Source organism: Nerophis lumbriciformis, linkage group LG10 (genome assembly GCF_033978685.3).
Source record: "Nerophis lumbriciformis linkage group LG10, RoL_Nlum_v2.1, whole genome shotgun sequence".
Classification (NCBI taxonomy): Eukaryota; Metazoa; Chordata; class Actinopteri; order Syngnathiformes; family Syngnathidae; genus Nerophis; species Nerophis lumbriciformis.
In genome coordinates this window covers 45149372-45165691 of record NC_084557.2, presented here as the reverse complement: position 1 = coordinate 45165691, position 16320 = coordinate 45149372, and the positions used below count along the sequence as shown (strand labels likewise).

Sequence of the window (16320 nt, the reverse complement as noted above, 5' to 3'; positions counted from 1 at the left end):
TTACTTGAGTACAATTTCTGGCTACTCTACCCACCTCTGCAAACCTGACATAACAATTTAAATTTAATTATTATAATCAAGTGACAGTAGTCAATTTCAAGAAATTATTTTCTAATATATGTGATTTGGCCCACTTAGATATTGTTTTTATTTTTAATCAGCTATGCACTATAGCAGTGGTCCCCAACCTTTTTGTAACTGCGGACCGGTCAAAGCTTGAATTTTTTTTTTTTTTTTCTTGTGCGGTAAGGTACCAATCGATCCACGGACCGGTACCGGGCCGCGGGCCGGTGATTGGGGTCCACTGCACTATAGTATTTTATGCCTGGGTGCAATGTTCCCTGTAATTTTTCATGTGTGTGAGCAAATGCAACAATGTGAATCCACACCAAACAAGAATGACCAACACATTTCGGGAAGACATCAGCACCGTAACATAATATAAACACAACAGAACAAATACCCAGAACCCTTTGCAGCACTAACTCTTCCGGGACGTTACAAGGTGTGTGTGTGTGTGTGTGTGTGTGTGTGCGTGTGTGTGTGCGTGCGTGCGTGTGTGTGTGTGCGGGGGGGTGGGGGGGGGGGGGGGGGGGGTAGTGCTGCAAATGTGTTTGTCATTCTTGTTTGGTGTGGATTCACAGTGTTGTGTATATTTCTAACAGTGTTAAAGTTGTTTATACGGCCACCCTCAGTGTAACGTGTATCGCTGTTGATCAAGTATGAATTGCATTCATGTGTGTGTGCGCGTACAGAAGCCGCACATATCTTGTGACTGGGCCGGCACGTTGTTAGAATGAATGAAAAGCGGACGTGACGACAGCTCGTAGAGGACGCTAAAGGCAGTGCCTTTAAGGCACGCCCCCAAGACTGTGGTCCGGGTGGACTACGAGATATAATGACTGATGAATACCTTCATTGGATAATGAAGGTTGCCTCAGCTCAAAGCCTGAGCCCCGACATTAATGAACTAGCATCCAAGAAAAGATGGCAGGTATCTGGCTTGGGCACATCAGATTAGATCAGTGTGTTGCAAACTGAGCAGTTTAAAGTCCTGAATGGTTGGTTTACTCATTATTTTATTTTCAAATTTATTAGCCTGTGGAAAAAGTTAATGTTGATATTTACCTCAGAAGACTGCAAATAGAAAAGAGGCATTCAATTTTCATTTAAATTGTATTTGATATGCCATTGATATTTTTTAATTATTATTATTATTTTTATTTGAAACTTGATTTTGCATGTCACTATAAAGTTATATAAGCCTTGCTTGTTCAATATTCAATGCAAAACTTGTTTGGGTCCCTATTAAAAGGTTAATTTATAAATAAAGTTGATTTGATTTGATTTGATTTGATTTGATAATTTGTTCAACCTTGGCCTGCGGCTTTGTACACTTTTAAATTTTGGCCCACTCTGTATTTGAGTTTGACACCCCTGCTATAGAGCGTGCCAGTATTTAGACCAAATGTTTAAAAAAAAATAATTTTTTTTTACATAAATTAGCCGCAATGGTCTGTAAACCGCAAATATAAACCGATATACAAGATTTTGTAAATGTTTATTTATCTACCCTAATTGTTTCTAAACAGTGCCTGTAACAAGGCAGTAAAACGGCTGATCAAACAAAACAGAAGTCATCCTCTTAGACCGCTCCAATCAGTTAAACAGATTCAATAACTCCAAAGTGATGTTTTGGTGAATTTACAAGACTGAAACAATACAAAAACAATGCCATTAAAAGCCACGAATACTAACGCAGAAAGTTAGTGAGCCTGTTAGCATATTGGCTAATGCTAACGACGCTAGCTTGATCACATCACGATAGCACATACAAATATGCAGAAAACACTCCTACACACATCACACATGGGACATTTTTAGTAAGTATGATTTGTTGGTGTTGTGTTGTAAAACTTACATATGTTGCTAGGAGTGACAAATAAAGAATCCTTTAGAGCAAAAACGCAATGGACGGTTTTACTTCCGGTTCAAGGCATTAAAGCAGGAAGCACACTTTAAAACCGCAACACCTGCAGCTAGAGAACTCGTCCAAAAGATGGCGCCATAGCACAAACAATAACACACCTTTTCAGTATCTTGTTGAATACAAAACACTATCGCCGCTAGCAAAGAAAAATTAAAAAAATTGCCACGCCGTTGTATAAGCCGCATGGTTCAAAGCATAGGAAAAAAAGTAGCTTAAGGAAAATCAGAAGTGTGAGCACTAGAACTGGGTGCAGTATGGACAAATAGGGCCGATTTTTCTTTTTTTTATTATTTTTATTTTGTACTTGTCTTAATCCTTTTGTATGTTTTTCACTTTTCTTTAAAAGCCTAACCAGGGACGAGGGTTGCAAATTATCCTGTGGCAAGAAGTCTTAGTACTTGGGTAGCAATGTTTAATTGTTAAAATGATTAAATAAATACAAATAAAAAATAAAAAACATATACCGTATTTTTCGGACCATAGGGCGCACTGCCAATGAGCGGGTCTATTCAGGTCTATTTTCATACAAAAGGCGCACCGGATTATAAGGCGCATTAAAGGGGTGATATTATGATTTTTTTTTCTAGATGGAAAACAATTCCTTGTGGTCTACATAACATGTGATGGTGGTTCTTTCCTCAAAATGTTGCATAGATGATGTTTTAAACATCATCTTCAAGTCACTTTCTGACAGTCTCGACAGCGTCTTCTCCCCGTCATCTTTGTTGTAGCGGTGTAGCGTGCAAGGACGGGCGTGGAAGAAGTGTCAAAAGATGGCGCTAACTGTTTTAATGACATTCAGACTTTACTTCAATCCATAACGGAGCAGCATCTCCTCATCCGTGGCTCACTAGTGCAACAACAACACCCGAAATGTGTCCTGTGAAAAACCATCCAACCGGAACGCTCTAATAACTAAAGTTCCTTGGGTGAATAATGTAAACTCACTACACCGGTATGTTTTAGTGCTTTCATGGCGAGTTTACTGACAGATATAAGTAAGAACTTTACACTACTTTATATTAGAAATAGCAACAGTGGAGGATGAATGTCACATAAGAAGATAGAGAAAAAGAAGAAGCTTATCGACTACAATGGCAGACGCACTCAAATTTTCAGGACTTATGCAGATCCCAAATACACATCAGCAGGTACCAGAAGGTAAGCAAAGTTGCTTTTGTATAATATTGTGAAACAAAACACCAGATAATGTCTGCTAATAGGTGCCATTTTGCGGTCCTTATACACACACCATAATAATACTCCTATGTTGAAACACAGTACAATCCATCAAGCGGTGTGGCTTCATAGCTTACCGAAGTCCTACTAAAAACATTTAGATTTTTGAGTGCCGTGTGTAATGTTCTATATTCTCAATGGGACATTTAAAGTTTTGGTGATTTTTACTGGCGTCATCTTGCAGTTTATAAGTACCTCTTATGTGTGACTGCCATCTACTAGTCACATTTATCATTACACCATATACCAAATAAAATAGCTTTGAGGTCGGTAAGCACAACCAGAATTATTCCGTACATTAGGCGCACTGGGTTATAAGGCGCACTGTTGATTTTTGAGAAAATTAAAGGATTTTAAGTGCATCTTATAGTCCGAAAAATACGGTAATATTTGAAAATGAACTGAACGAATCGATTATTTGTCAGATCTGGATTTGCATGGCAATCATAACAAGTCACACCTTTTTTTAAACTGCACTGAGGCTATAAAAGAGATGATTTCAACCACAAGTAGACTATTCATCATGTCTTTGATCGGTCTGGTGTGAGTACTTTTTGCATAATGCGAAACAAAACGCCAGATAATATGTCTTACCTTATAGACACACCATAATAATACTCCTATGTTGAAACACAGTACAATCCATCAAGCGGTGTGGCTTCATAGCCTACCAAAGTCCTACTAAAACATTTTGATAGATTTTTGAACGCCGTGTGTAATGTTCTATATTTTCAATGGAACATATAACGTTTTGGTGTTGTTTACTTGAGTCATATTGCATACAAGACAATATAACATACATCCATAAATGTGGACGCATGTGAAAAAGTGCAATATATTTTTTATCTGTACAGTAATCTATTTATTTATTTATATATATTTATATATATTCATTTATTTTATATATATATATATATTATATATATTATTTATATATATTTATTTATTTATATATGCACCTTATTCATAGCTTACCAAAGTCGTACTAAAATATTGATGGATTTTCGAGCGCCGTGTGTAATTTTATGTACTGTATTTTCAATGGAACAGGTATTGTTTACTTGAGTCATATTGCAGTCTACAGGTTTCTCTTATGTGTGACTGCCATCATATTGCAGTCTGCACAAATCTCCTATGTGTGACTGCCATCTACTGGTCACACTTATCTTTACACCATGTACCGAATAAAATAGCTTTGAAGTCGGTAAGCACAACCAGAATTATTCCATACATTAGGCGCACCGGGTTATAAGGCGCACTGTTGTTAGAGAAAATTAGGTGTGGTGAAATTTGTCCTCTGCATTTGACCCATCCCCTTGTTCACCCCCTGGGAGGTGAGGGGAGCAGTGAGCAGCAGCAATGCCGCGCCCGGGAATCATTTTTGGTGATTTAACTCCCCAATTCCAACCCTTGATGCTGAGTGCCAAGCAGGGAGGTAATGTTTCCCATTTTTAATAGTCTTTGGTATGACTCGGCCGGGGTTTGAACTCACAACCTACCCATCTCAGGGCGGACAAGTGCGCCTTCATCATGTCTTTGAATGGTCTGGTGTGAGTAGCTTTTGCATAATGTGAAACAAAACGCCAGATAATATGTCTTACCTTATAGACACACCATAATAATACTCCTATGTTGAAACACAGTACAATCCATCAAGCGGTGTGGCTTCATAGCTTACCAAAGTCCTACTAAAACATTTTGAAAGATTATTGAGCGCCGTGTGTAATGTTCTATATTTTCAATGGAACATATAAAATGTTGGTGTTTACTTGAGTCACACTGCAGTCCACACATATCTCTAATGTGTGACTGCCCTCATATTGCAGTCTACATGTATCTCTTATGTGTGACTGCCATCTACTGGTCACATGTCTTTGATCGGTCTGGTGTGAGTACTTTTTGCATAATGCGAAACAAAACGCCAGATAATATGTCTTACCTTATACACACACCATAATAATACTCCTATGTTGAAGCACAGTACAATCCATCAAGGGTGTGGCTTCATAGCTTACCAAAGTCGTACTAAAATATTGATAGATTTTTGAGCGCCGTGTGTAATTTTATATACTGTATTTTCAATGGAACAGGTATTGTTTACTTGAGTCATATTGCAGTCTGCACATATCTCCTATTTGTGACTGCCATCTACTGGTCACACTTATCTTTACACCATGGACGAATAAAATAGCTTTGAGGTCGGTAAGCACAACCAGAATTATGCCGTACATTAGGCGCACCGGGTTATAAGGCGCACTGTTGATTATTGAGAAAATGAAAGGATTTTAAGTGTGCCTTATAGTAAAATATGGTAATATTTAAAAAACTGAACAAAGCAATTATTTGTCAGATCTGGACTGGCCATGGCAATCATGACAAGTCGCAACGCACCTTTTTTTAAACTGCACTGAGGCGAGAAAAGAGATGATTTCATCTCCAAGTAGACTATTCATCATGTCTTTGATGGGTGTGGCGATCCTAACAAACGACCATGTGGGAACAGTGCCGCAGGTACACCATTTGTCACGCCCGTCCGGCCCAATCTCGGCCCTGACGGATGGACTCTGTCAGCGCGGTCCACGTGAGACGAGCTCATCGTACAGCAAACCTTGTGTCATCCATCGCCTGACACCTGCAGACTGAGGCTGACGTCCCTGGAGGTCTTTGACATACTGACGAGCACATGGCCCGCCCCCTCCGCTTCACCGTCAACGTCTATCCCAGGCCTGGGCAATTATTTTGACTCGGGGGGGCCAAATTTTGAGAAGAAAATGCGTCTGGGGGCCGGTATATCTATTTTTAGGAACGCTAATACAAAAACTCACAATAATGCTAAAAACGTTATGACAGACCGCCTGAAAAAATGGAATGGAAATGTACTTTTTTTTACTGAATAATGTCCATAAAGAATATTAACTATGAAGGATAAAACACTGAATATTGACAACATATCCACATATTTTACAATCAAGTGCAACAAACAGCCAAATATGAACGCGAAGGGTAAAAAAACCCCACCTACAATATGATATATGTGATATATCACTAAGCTTTGCAATTTTGTTGTACAAATCTCCTTCCACGTCTGTCCCTGACACCCGCATTTCAGGCTGGCCGCTCTGGAAACACTCTGTGGAAACGCTCCCCACCCAAACTGCTTGGTGCCTCATCTGAGCTGCTGTGACTTAGATTACCATAGTAACTAATTAGATGACCATAGTAACCAACCCCAGAATGTGAGACTTGGCCCGCACCTCTCATCCTCCCGCACGCTGAGCATCGGCTCCCCACAGGGCTGTGTGCTGAGCCCCCTCCTCTACTGCCTTTACACCCATGACTGCAGTCCGGCCCACAGTGACAACCTTACCGTCAAGTTCGCCGACGATACCACAGTGGTCGGGCTCATCTCCAGGGGTGACGAGGCTGCCTACAGAGAGGAGGTCCTGAAGCTGACAGCCTGGTCTTCGGAGAACAACCTCGCTCTCAACACCAGCAAGACCAGAGAGATCATCGTCGACTTCAGGAGGAGCAGCACCGACCCTGCCCCCCTCTACATCAACGGCGAGCGTGTAGAGAGGGTCCACACCTTCAGGTACCTTGGAGTCCACATCTCTAATGACTTCTCCTGGACAGTCAACACCACATCAATCATCAAGAAGGCTCAGCAGCGGCTACACTTCCTTAGAGTCCTCGGGAAGTACAACCTGAAGCCTGACCTGCTGCTGACCTTCTACCGCTCGTCCATCGAGAGCCTGCTGACCTACTGTATTACGGTATGGTACGGCAGCTGCACTGCAGCAGACAGGGAGAGGCTGCAAAGAGTGGTCAAGACGGCTCAGAAGATCATCGGCCGCCCTCTCCCCTCTCTGACGGACATCTACACCTCCCGCTGCCTCAACAGAGCCAGTGCCATCATCAAAGACAGCACCCACCCTGGCTCTGACCTGTTCCACCTGCTGCCCTCTGGGAAGCGCTACAGGTGCATTAAAACCAAAACAAACAGGCTAAAGAACAGCTTCTTCCCCAGGGCCATAACCATCCTGAACGGACTGCCCCATTGTCCCTCATAACTGCCTTCTCTTCGGTGCAATAACCCATTCCACCAACCACCCTGTTTTTGTTTTGTTTTTTCATGTATATATTCATTTCACACCATATTCATTGCACTTCTACATTTTTTATATTTTTATATATTTGCACATTGTTTTTCTAGCATGCACACATTGCACTGTATGGAATGGCCTCAATCTCGTTACCTTGCGTAATGACAATAAAGCTGATTCTGATTCTGATTCTGAACTACCAAACCCCATTTCCATATGAGTTGGGAAATTGTGTTAGATGTAAATATAAACGGAATACAATGATTTGCAAATCCTTTTCAACCCATATTCAGTTGAATATGCTACAAAGACAACATATTTGATGTTCAAAATAAAAGTAGATTCCATAAAATGCTCAGTCATTCACAAACAAGGATGGGGCGAGGGTCACCACTTTGTCAACAAATGCGTGAGCAAATTGTTGAACAGTTTAAGAAAAACCTTTCTCAACCAGCTATTGCAAGGAATTTAGGGATTTCACCATCTACGTTCCGTAGTAACATCAAAGGGTTCAGGGAATCTGGAGAAATCACTGCACGTAAGCAGCTAAGCCCGTGACCTTTGATCCCTCAGGCTGTACTGCATCAACAAGCGACATCAGCGTGTAAAGGATATCACCACATGGGCTCAGTAACACTTCAGAAACCCACTGCCAGTAACTACAGTTGGTCGCTACATCTGTAAGTGCAAGTTAAAACTCTCCTATGCAAGGCGAAAACCGTTTATCAACAACACCCAGAAACGCCGCCGGCTTCGCTGGGCCTCAGCTCATCTAAGATGGACTGATACAAAGTGGAAAAGTGTTCTGTGGTCTGACGAGTCCACATTTCAAATTGTTTTTGGAAACTGTGGATGTCGTGTCCTCCGGACCAAAGAGGAAAAGAACCATCCAGATTGTTATAGGCGCAAAGTGTAAAAGCCAGCATCTGGGATGGTATGGGGGTGTATTAGTGCCCAAGACATGGGTAACTTACACATCTGTGAAGGAGCCATTAATGCTGAAAAGTACATACAGGTTTTGGAGCAACATATGTTGCCATCCAAGCAACGTTACCATGGACGCCCCTGCTTATTTCAGCAAGACAATGCCAAACCACGTGTTACATCAACGTGGCTTCATAGTAATAGAGTGCGGGTACTAGACTGGCCTGCCTGTAGCCCAGACCTGTCTCCCATTGAAAATGTGTGGCGCATTATGAAGCTTACAATATCACAACGGAGACCCCCGGACTGTTGAACAACTTAAGCTGTACATCAAGCAAGAATGGGAAAGAATTCAGTTAGTTATTAGTTGCAAAAAATAAATAAAGTTTATGAGTTTGAACATCAAATATCTTGTCTTTGTAGTGCATTCAATTGAATATGGGTTGAAAAGGATTTGCAAATCATTGTATTCCGTTTATATTTACATCTAACACAATTTCCCAACTCATATGGAAACGGGGTTTGTAATTAGATGACCATAGTAACTAATATATCGTGCAAAAGCGCAGATTCCAACCATTGAAATCATTTGTATAGTTCAAGACTTACGGTAATTTAAAAACATTACTGAACATCATAATGGCAGCTACACTTTCCATCTTAAAAATCTAAAGACATTATTTGGGAATGTCCATCAAGGCCAGATTGAAAAGCTTAACGGGCTGCATGTGGCCCCCGGGCCTTAATTTGCCCAGTTATGGTCTATCCCCATGTGGCCGACTTTCTCATCGTGTTGGTTGACGTGTCTCGCCGTGCTCTGACTGACAACACCGAATTTGATCACGGTGATTGGAGTGGATCGACTGACCTTTTTCACGAATCCTCTTGTTTGTTCTGATGTCCGGCGCCTACGGAGGAGCTTGAGTGACAGCTTAATTGTGCGGCGATGTCCCTTCTGAAGTGTGTTGTCCTGTCCCCTAGGATCAAAGAATGGGTTGATCAAATGCAGAAAGAGCTGGTCAGCCTGGCAGACACGGCTACAGCCGGCGAGAGTCTAACCGAGGTACGACCACAGAACCGTTCATGCCCGTTCGACTTCATTTGCGTCAATATGCAACTCTGGGTGCAGATTTTTCTGAGGAACAAGCACCTCTACACTGTGGAGCAGAATGACGCCGAGGAGCTTGTGGCCAGAGCGGCCAGGAACATTGAACAGCTGCTCCACAAGAGGTCTGCAGCCTTGGAGGTAAGACTGGAAACACTCAACGAACTAAGCATGTGTGTGGAGGTGGGACTGTAAGTGTATCTTGTATTTTTTTATGTTGATTTAATAAAAAACAAAACAAAAAACAAACAAACAAAAAAAAATGTTACCGATAATAAAAAAAACAATACCGATAATTAAACACAACTGAACAAATACCCAGAATCCCTTGTAGCCCTAACTCTTCTGGGACGCTACAATATACACCCCCGCTACCACCAAACCCCGACCCCCCCCACACACGACGAGGCAGAGTGCATAAAAATACCAGCCAATGATCAGACGTGTGGACACTCTTGAATACTGTATAACTGTATAATACTGGGGCAGCACGGTGGAAAATGGGTTAGTGCGTCTGCCTCACAATACGAAGGTCCTGAGTAGTCGTGAGTTCAATCCCGGCCTCGGGATCTTTCTGTGTGGAGTTTGCATGTCCTCCCCGTGACTGCGTGGGTTCCCTCCGGGTACTCCGGCTTCCTCCCACCTCCAAAGACATGCACCTGGGGATAGGTTGATTGGCAACACTAAATTGGCCCTAGTGTGTTGATGTGAGTGTGAATGTTGTCTGTCTATCTGTGTTGGCCCTGCGATGAGGTGGCGACTTGTCCAGGGTGTACCCCGCCTTCCGCCCGATTGTAGCTGAGATAGGCTCCAGCGCCCCCCGCGACCCCGAAGGGAATAAGCGGTAGAAAATGGATGGATGGATGGATGGATGTATAATACTGAATAACATCTGGAGCATCGTTTGTGTCTGCCATGTGGACTACATTATCAGGGATCTACTTTTAAGTATCTCAATTAGGTGAGACTCAGGTTGGTGTGGTGGACTCTAAGATTTAAACAATTTGATGGTCAACACTAAGTTCAACCTAGTGTTGTACCGGTTCTAGTATAGTATCGCGGTACTATCCATCCATCCATCCATCCATCCATCCATCCATCCATCTTCCGCTTATCCGAGGTCGGGTCGCGGGGGCAGAACCATAAGCAGGAATGCCCAGACTTCCCTCTCCCCAGCCACTTCATCTAGCTCTTCCTGTGGGACCCCGAGGCGTTCCCAGGCCAGCCGGGAGACATAGTCTTCCCAACGTGTCCTGGGTCTTCCCCGCGGCCTCCTACCGGTCGGACGTGCCCTAAACACCTCCCTAGGGAGGCGTTCGGGTGGCATCCTGACCAGATGCCCGAACCACCTCATCTGGCTCGACTTGATGTGGAGGAGCAGCGGCTTTACTTTGAGCTCCCCCCGGATGGCCGAGCTTCTCACCCTATCTCTAAGGGAGAGCCCCGCCACCCGGCGGAGGAAACTCAATTCGGCCGCTTGTACCCGTGATCTTGTCCTTTCGGTCATAACCCAAAGCTCATGACCATAGGTGAGGATGGGAACGTAGATCGACCGGTAAATTGAGAGCTTTGCCTTCCGGCTCAGCTCCTTCTTCACCACAACGGATCGATACAGCGTCCGTATTACTGAAGACGCCGCACCGATCCGCCTGTCGATCTCACGATCCACTCTTCCCTCACTCGGGAACAAGACTCCGAGGTACTTGAACTCCTCCACTTGGGGCAAGATCTCCTCCCCAACCCAGAGATGGCACTCCACCCTTTTCCGGGCGAGAACCATGGACTCGGACTTACTGTACTCCAGGGGTCTCAAAGTCAATTTACCTGGGGGCCACTGAATGCAGAAACTGGGTGAGGCTGGGCCGCGAGAAAATATTTCTTCAAAAAAATCACTTTTTAATGAATTCACCTTCTTTGAATGGCTTTCCCGCCCTAGCAACCATCTCACTCACCATGTAGCTAGCTTTGACTGCTGCATCGCTCTTTTCGGTTGCTTTCCTGAAGAAATCTTGTTGCCTCAGTAGACTGCTTTTAAAATGTGCAACCCGGTTCACTCTCGCATCTCTCTGGTATTTTGCATACTCCTCAACATGTCTAGTCGTATAATGACGTTTTCAAAAGAACATACAAATCCTTTATTAGAACATACAAATCCTTTATTTATTGAATCAAAAATACTGAAATTCCATGACATAGTGAATTTGCAAACAGCTAAAATTGTACACAAAGCAAACTATAACCTGCTACCCAAGAATATACAACAATTCTTCTCAAACAAAGAGGAGAAATATAATCTTAGAGAAAAATGTAATTTAAAACATTTGTATGCACGTACAACACTTAAGACATTCAGTATATCAGTATGTGGAATTAAATTATGGAATGGATTAAGCAAATCAATCAAACAATGTACTAATATGATCCACTTCAAGAAACTCTTCAAACTTAAAGTGTTTACAAAGTACAAAGAACAAGAACCATGACAAACATTCTCAATTTATTTCATCTATCCATTCATTCATTCTCAAAATAAACCTACTTATCTCATCATATGAAATATGACTTACTTCACCAACTATTATTATTAAATTATTATTATTTATTTATTTTTATTGTGATTACTTGTGGAGTATATTGTGAATAAATTGTGAACAGGAAGTGAACAAAAAAGTTTTAGCAACTGTTATGTAAAGGAAAAGGGGTAGGATTAAATAAGCTCTGCTTCTTCCTACTCCTTTTCGAACATGTTGAAAAGAGAAACTGGAAATTGTGATGTATCATGTTGTATGCTTGCATGTTTGAAATAAACTCAAACTCAAATTGTATTCCTTGTGCACCGCAACTTTCTCTGTGCAAATAAGACACGGCGGGGTGCCCCTGTGCTCAACAAAGAAATATTGCATCTCCCACTTTTCCTGGAATTGTCTTTGCCCATCACTAACCTTTCTCTTTACTGCAGGCTTTGAAAAAGACATGTTTGGGGTTGTGGAATATATTTGTATTTAGCCGACGCACGGAGAATAATGTTATTTCCGCAATTTGTGTCGTTTCGCTTCTCCTCCCTATAGCAACACGGCGGTCGGCGGAAAGTACCGGGATAGCGAGCGCAAAAAAAGGGACGGCTCCCGGAGTGTTATCCGGCGTCATATAAAAATCTATGTAGTGTTCATCCTGTGAGGCAATGCAAATTAAACAATAAAAAAAACAAATAACGGTTTGAATTGGTCCAGGTTATCAGGGACTTTATTACTGACAGACAGGTGTTGCGGTGTGACTGCAGCCAGGCACGTAAGAAAACCCTCGTCTCCATGGCAACGTTTCAGTCGTTTTCACTCATTTCCTACTTTTCCACTAACGCAGGGGTATTTTGGACCCAAATAACAAAAATTGTCTCTGTTTGAAGCCAACGGGAGGGGGGGCTCGCTGTGGAGTTTACAGTTACGGTAGCACAATTAGCCCTGAACAGGAGAGGGAGAGGGGGAGAGAGAGAGGGAGAGAGAGAGTGATAGACTCCCGTATTTCAGTACCCCTCCCGAAAATCTCCCGGGGCAACTATGCTCCCGATTTTCACCCGTACAGCAATGTTAAGGGCCCAGCCACATGTTGTATGCGGCTTCTACAGACACACACAAGTGACTGCAAGACATACTTGATCAACAGCCATACAGGTCACACTGAGGGTGGCCGTATAAACAACTTTAACACTGTTACAAATAGGCACAATTACCAAAAAAAAAAGGGCAGTTCACCTTTAAGAAATCGGTTATATGCAGAAATATAATACAATGAATAATCTTACAAACACAGCTTCTTCAAGCCTCAACAGCGATGGACAAAAAGGCTCATGACGGAAATGTTGTCCAGCGTATTGTCACATGTTCTTGGAAAAACAAGTTTTATCATGTGACTATGACAGCAGCTTCAAATGTGTCCCGTAAAAAAACGTCCAACCGGAACTTTGATAACTAAAGTTCCTTGGGTGAATAATGCAGACTCACTACACCGGTATGTTTTAGCGCTTTCATGGCGAGTTTACTGACAGATATAAGTAAAAACTTTACACTTCTTTATATTAGAAATTAGGGATGTCCGATAATGGCTTTTTTGCCGATATCCGATATTCCGATATTGTCCAACTCTTAATTACTGATACCGATATATACAGTCATGGAATCAACACATTATTATGCCTAATTTGGACAACCAGGTATGGTGAAGATAATAGGGCTGTGAATCTTTGGGTGTCCCACGATTTGATTCAATATCGATTCTTGGGGTCACGATTCGATTCAAAATCAATTTTTTTTTCGATTCAACGCGATTCTCGATTCAAAAACGATATTTTCTCGATTCAAAAGGATTCTCTATTCATTCAATAGCAGGATCTACCCCAGTCTGCTGACATGCAAGCAGAGTAGTAGATTTTTGTAAAAAGCGTTTATAATTGTAAAGGACAATGTTTTATCAACTGATTGCAATAATGTCCTTTCTTTTTTTTAACTATTAAATGAACCAAAAATATGACTTATTTTATCTTTGTGAAAATATTGGACACATTGTGTCCAATATTTGATGCAAGTGTAAGCCACTGTGACCCTATTGTTCATTTATTTTTTATTTTTTATAAATGTCTAATGATAATGTCAATGAGGGATTTTTAATCACTGCTATGTTGAAATTGTAACTAATATTGACACTGTTGTTGATAATATTCATTTTTGTTTCACTACTTTTGGTTTGTTCTGTGTCGTGTTTGTGTCTCCTCTCAATTGCTCTGTTTATTGCAGTTCTGAGTGTTGCTGGGTCGGGTTTGGTTTTGGAATTGGATTGCATTGTTATGGTATTGCTGTGTATTGTTTTGATTAATAAAAAAAAATAAAAAAAATATATATATAAAAATAAATAAAATTAAATGTTGTTGGATTGATTAATAAAAAAAAAAAAATATATATATATATATATATATATATATATATATATATATATATATATATATATATAAAAATAAATAAAAATTAAAAAAATAGATTTTTTTAAAATGAGAATCGATTCTGAATCGCACAACGTGAGAATCGCGATTCGAATTTGAATCGATTTTTTCCCACACCCCGAGAAGATAAGGTCCTTTTTAAAGAAATAATAAAATAAAAATAAAATAAATAAATTAAAAACATTTTCTTGAATAGAAAAGAAAGTAAAAAAATATAAAAACAGTTACATAGAAACTCGTAATTAATGAAAATGAGTAAAATTAACTGTTAAAGGTTAGTACTATTAGTGGATCAGCAGCACGCACAATCATGTGTGCTTACGGACTGTATCCCTTGCAGACTGTATTGATATATATTGATATATAATGTAGGAACCAGAATATTAATAACAGAAAGAAACAACCCTTTTGTGTGAATGAGTGTGAGAGGTTTTTTGGGTTGGTGCACTAATTGTAAGTGCATCTTGTGTTTTTTATGTTGATTTAATTAAAAAAAAAAAAAAAAAATGATACCGATAAAAAAAAAAGTTACCGATAATTTCCGATATTACATTTTAAAGCAATTATCGGCCGATAATTATCGGACATCTCTATTAGAAATGGCAACAGCGGGGGATGAATGTCACATAACAAGAAGATAGAGAAAAAGAAGAAGCTTAACGACTACAAAGGCGGACACGCGCAATTTTTCAGGATTCATGCAGATCTCAAACACAGATCAGTAGGAATCAGAAGGTAAGAAAAGTTGCTTTTGCGTAATATTGCGAAACCAAACGCCAGGTCTTACCTCATACACTCACCATAATAATACTCCTATGTTGAAGCACATCTAACAGTGCAGCCTACACTTATCTCTTATGTTTGACTGCCATCTACTGGTCACACTTTTCATTACAGCATGTACTAAATAACATTTCTTCGAGGTGGATAAGCTCAACCAAACGTATTCCTTTCATTAGGCGCACAGGGTTATAAGGTGTACTGTCGAGTTTTGGGAAAAAAAAAATATATACAAACCCCGTTTCCATATGAGTTGGGAATTTGTGTTAGATGTAAATATAAACGGAATACAATGATTTGCAAATCCTTTTCAACCCATATTCAGTTGAATATGCTACAAAGACAACATATTTGATGTTCAAACTCATAAACTTTATTTTTTTTTTGCAAATAATCATTAACTTAGAATTTCATGGCTGCAACACGTGCCAAAGTAGTTGGGAAAGGGCATGTTCACCACTGTGTTACATGGCCTTTCCTTTTAACAACACTCAGTAAACGTTTGGGAACTGAGGAGACACATTTTTTAAGCTTCTCAGGCGGAATTCTTTCCCATTCTTGCTTGATGTACAGCTTAAGTTGTTCAACAGTCCGGGGGTCTCCGTTGTGCTATTTTAGGCTTCATAATGCGCCACACATTTTCAATGGGAGACAGGTCTGGGCTACAGGCAGGCCAGTCTAGTACCCGCACTCTTTTACTATGAAGCCACGTTGATGTAACACGTGGCTTGGCATTGTCTTGCTGAAATAAGCAGGGGCGTCCATGGTAACGTTGCTTGGATGGCAACATATGTTGCTCCAAAACCTGTATGTACCTTTCAGCATTAATGGCGCCTTCACAGATGTGTAAGTTACCCATGTCTTGGGCACTAATACACCCCCATACCATCACACATGCTGGCTTTTCAACTTTGCGCCTATAACAATCCGGATGGTTCTTTTCCTCTTTGGTCCGGAGGACACAACGTCCACAGTTTCCAAAAACAATTTGAAATGTGGACTCGTCAGACCAAAGAACACTTTTCCACTTTGTATCAGTCCATCTTAGATGAGCTCAGGCCCAGCGAAGCCGACGGCGTTTCTGGGTGTTGTTGATAAACGGTTTTCGCCTTGCATAGGAGAGTTTTTCTCCAGATTCTCTGAACCCTTTGATGATATTACGGACCATAGATGGTGAAATCCCTAAATT

General features: G+C 41.0%; 1 protein-coding gene across 2 annotated transcripts in view; it reads left to right on the top strand.

The window, feature by feature from the left end:
- The window catches only part of LOC133612285 (voltage-dependent calcium channel subunit alpha-2/delta-1), a 412014-nt gene that overhangs the window by 47900 nt on the left and 347794 nt on the right, over positions 1-16320 (top strand). For both annotated transcript variants that reach the window (XM_061969551.2, XM_061969550.1), the window contains exons 2-3: positions 9238-9319; positions 9386-9502. In XM_061969551.2, coding sequence (XP_061825535.2) covers positions 9238-9319; positions 9386-9502 — 199 coding nt within the window. The remainder of the gene's footprint in view (positions 1-9237; positions 9320-9385; positions 9503-16320) is intronic.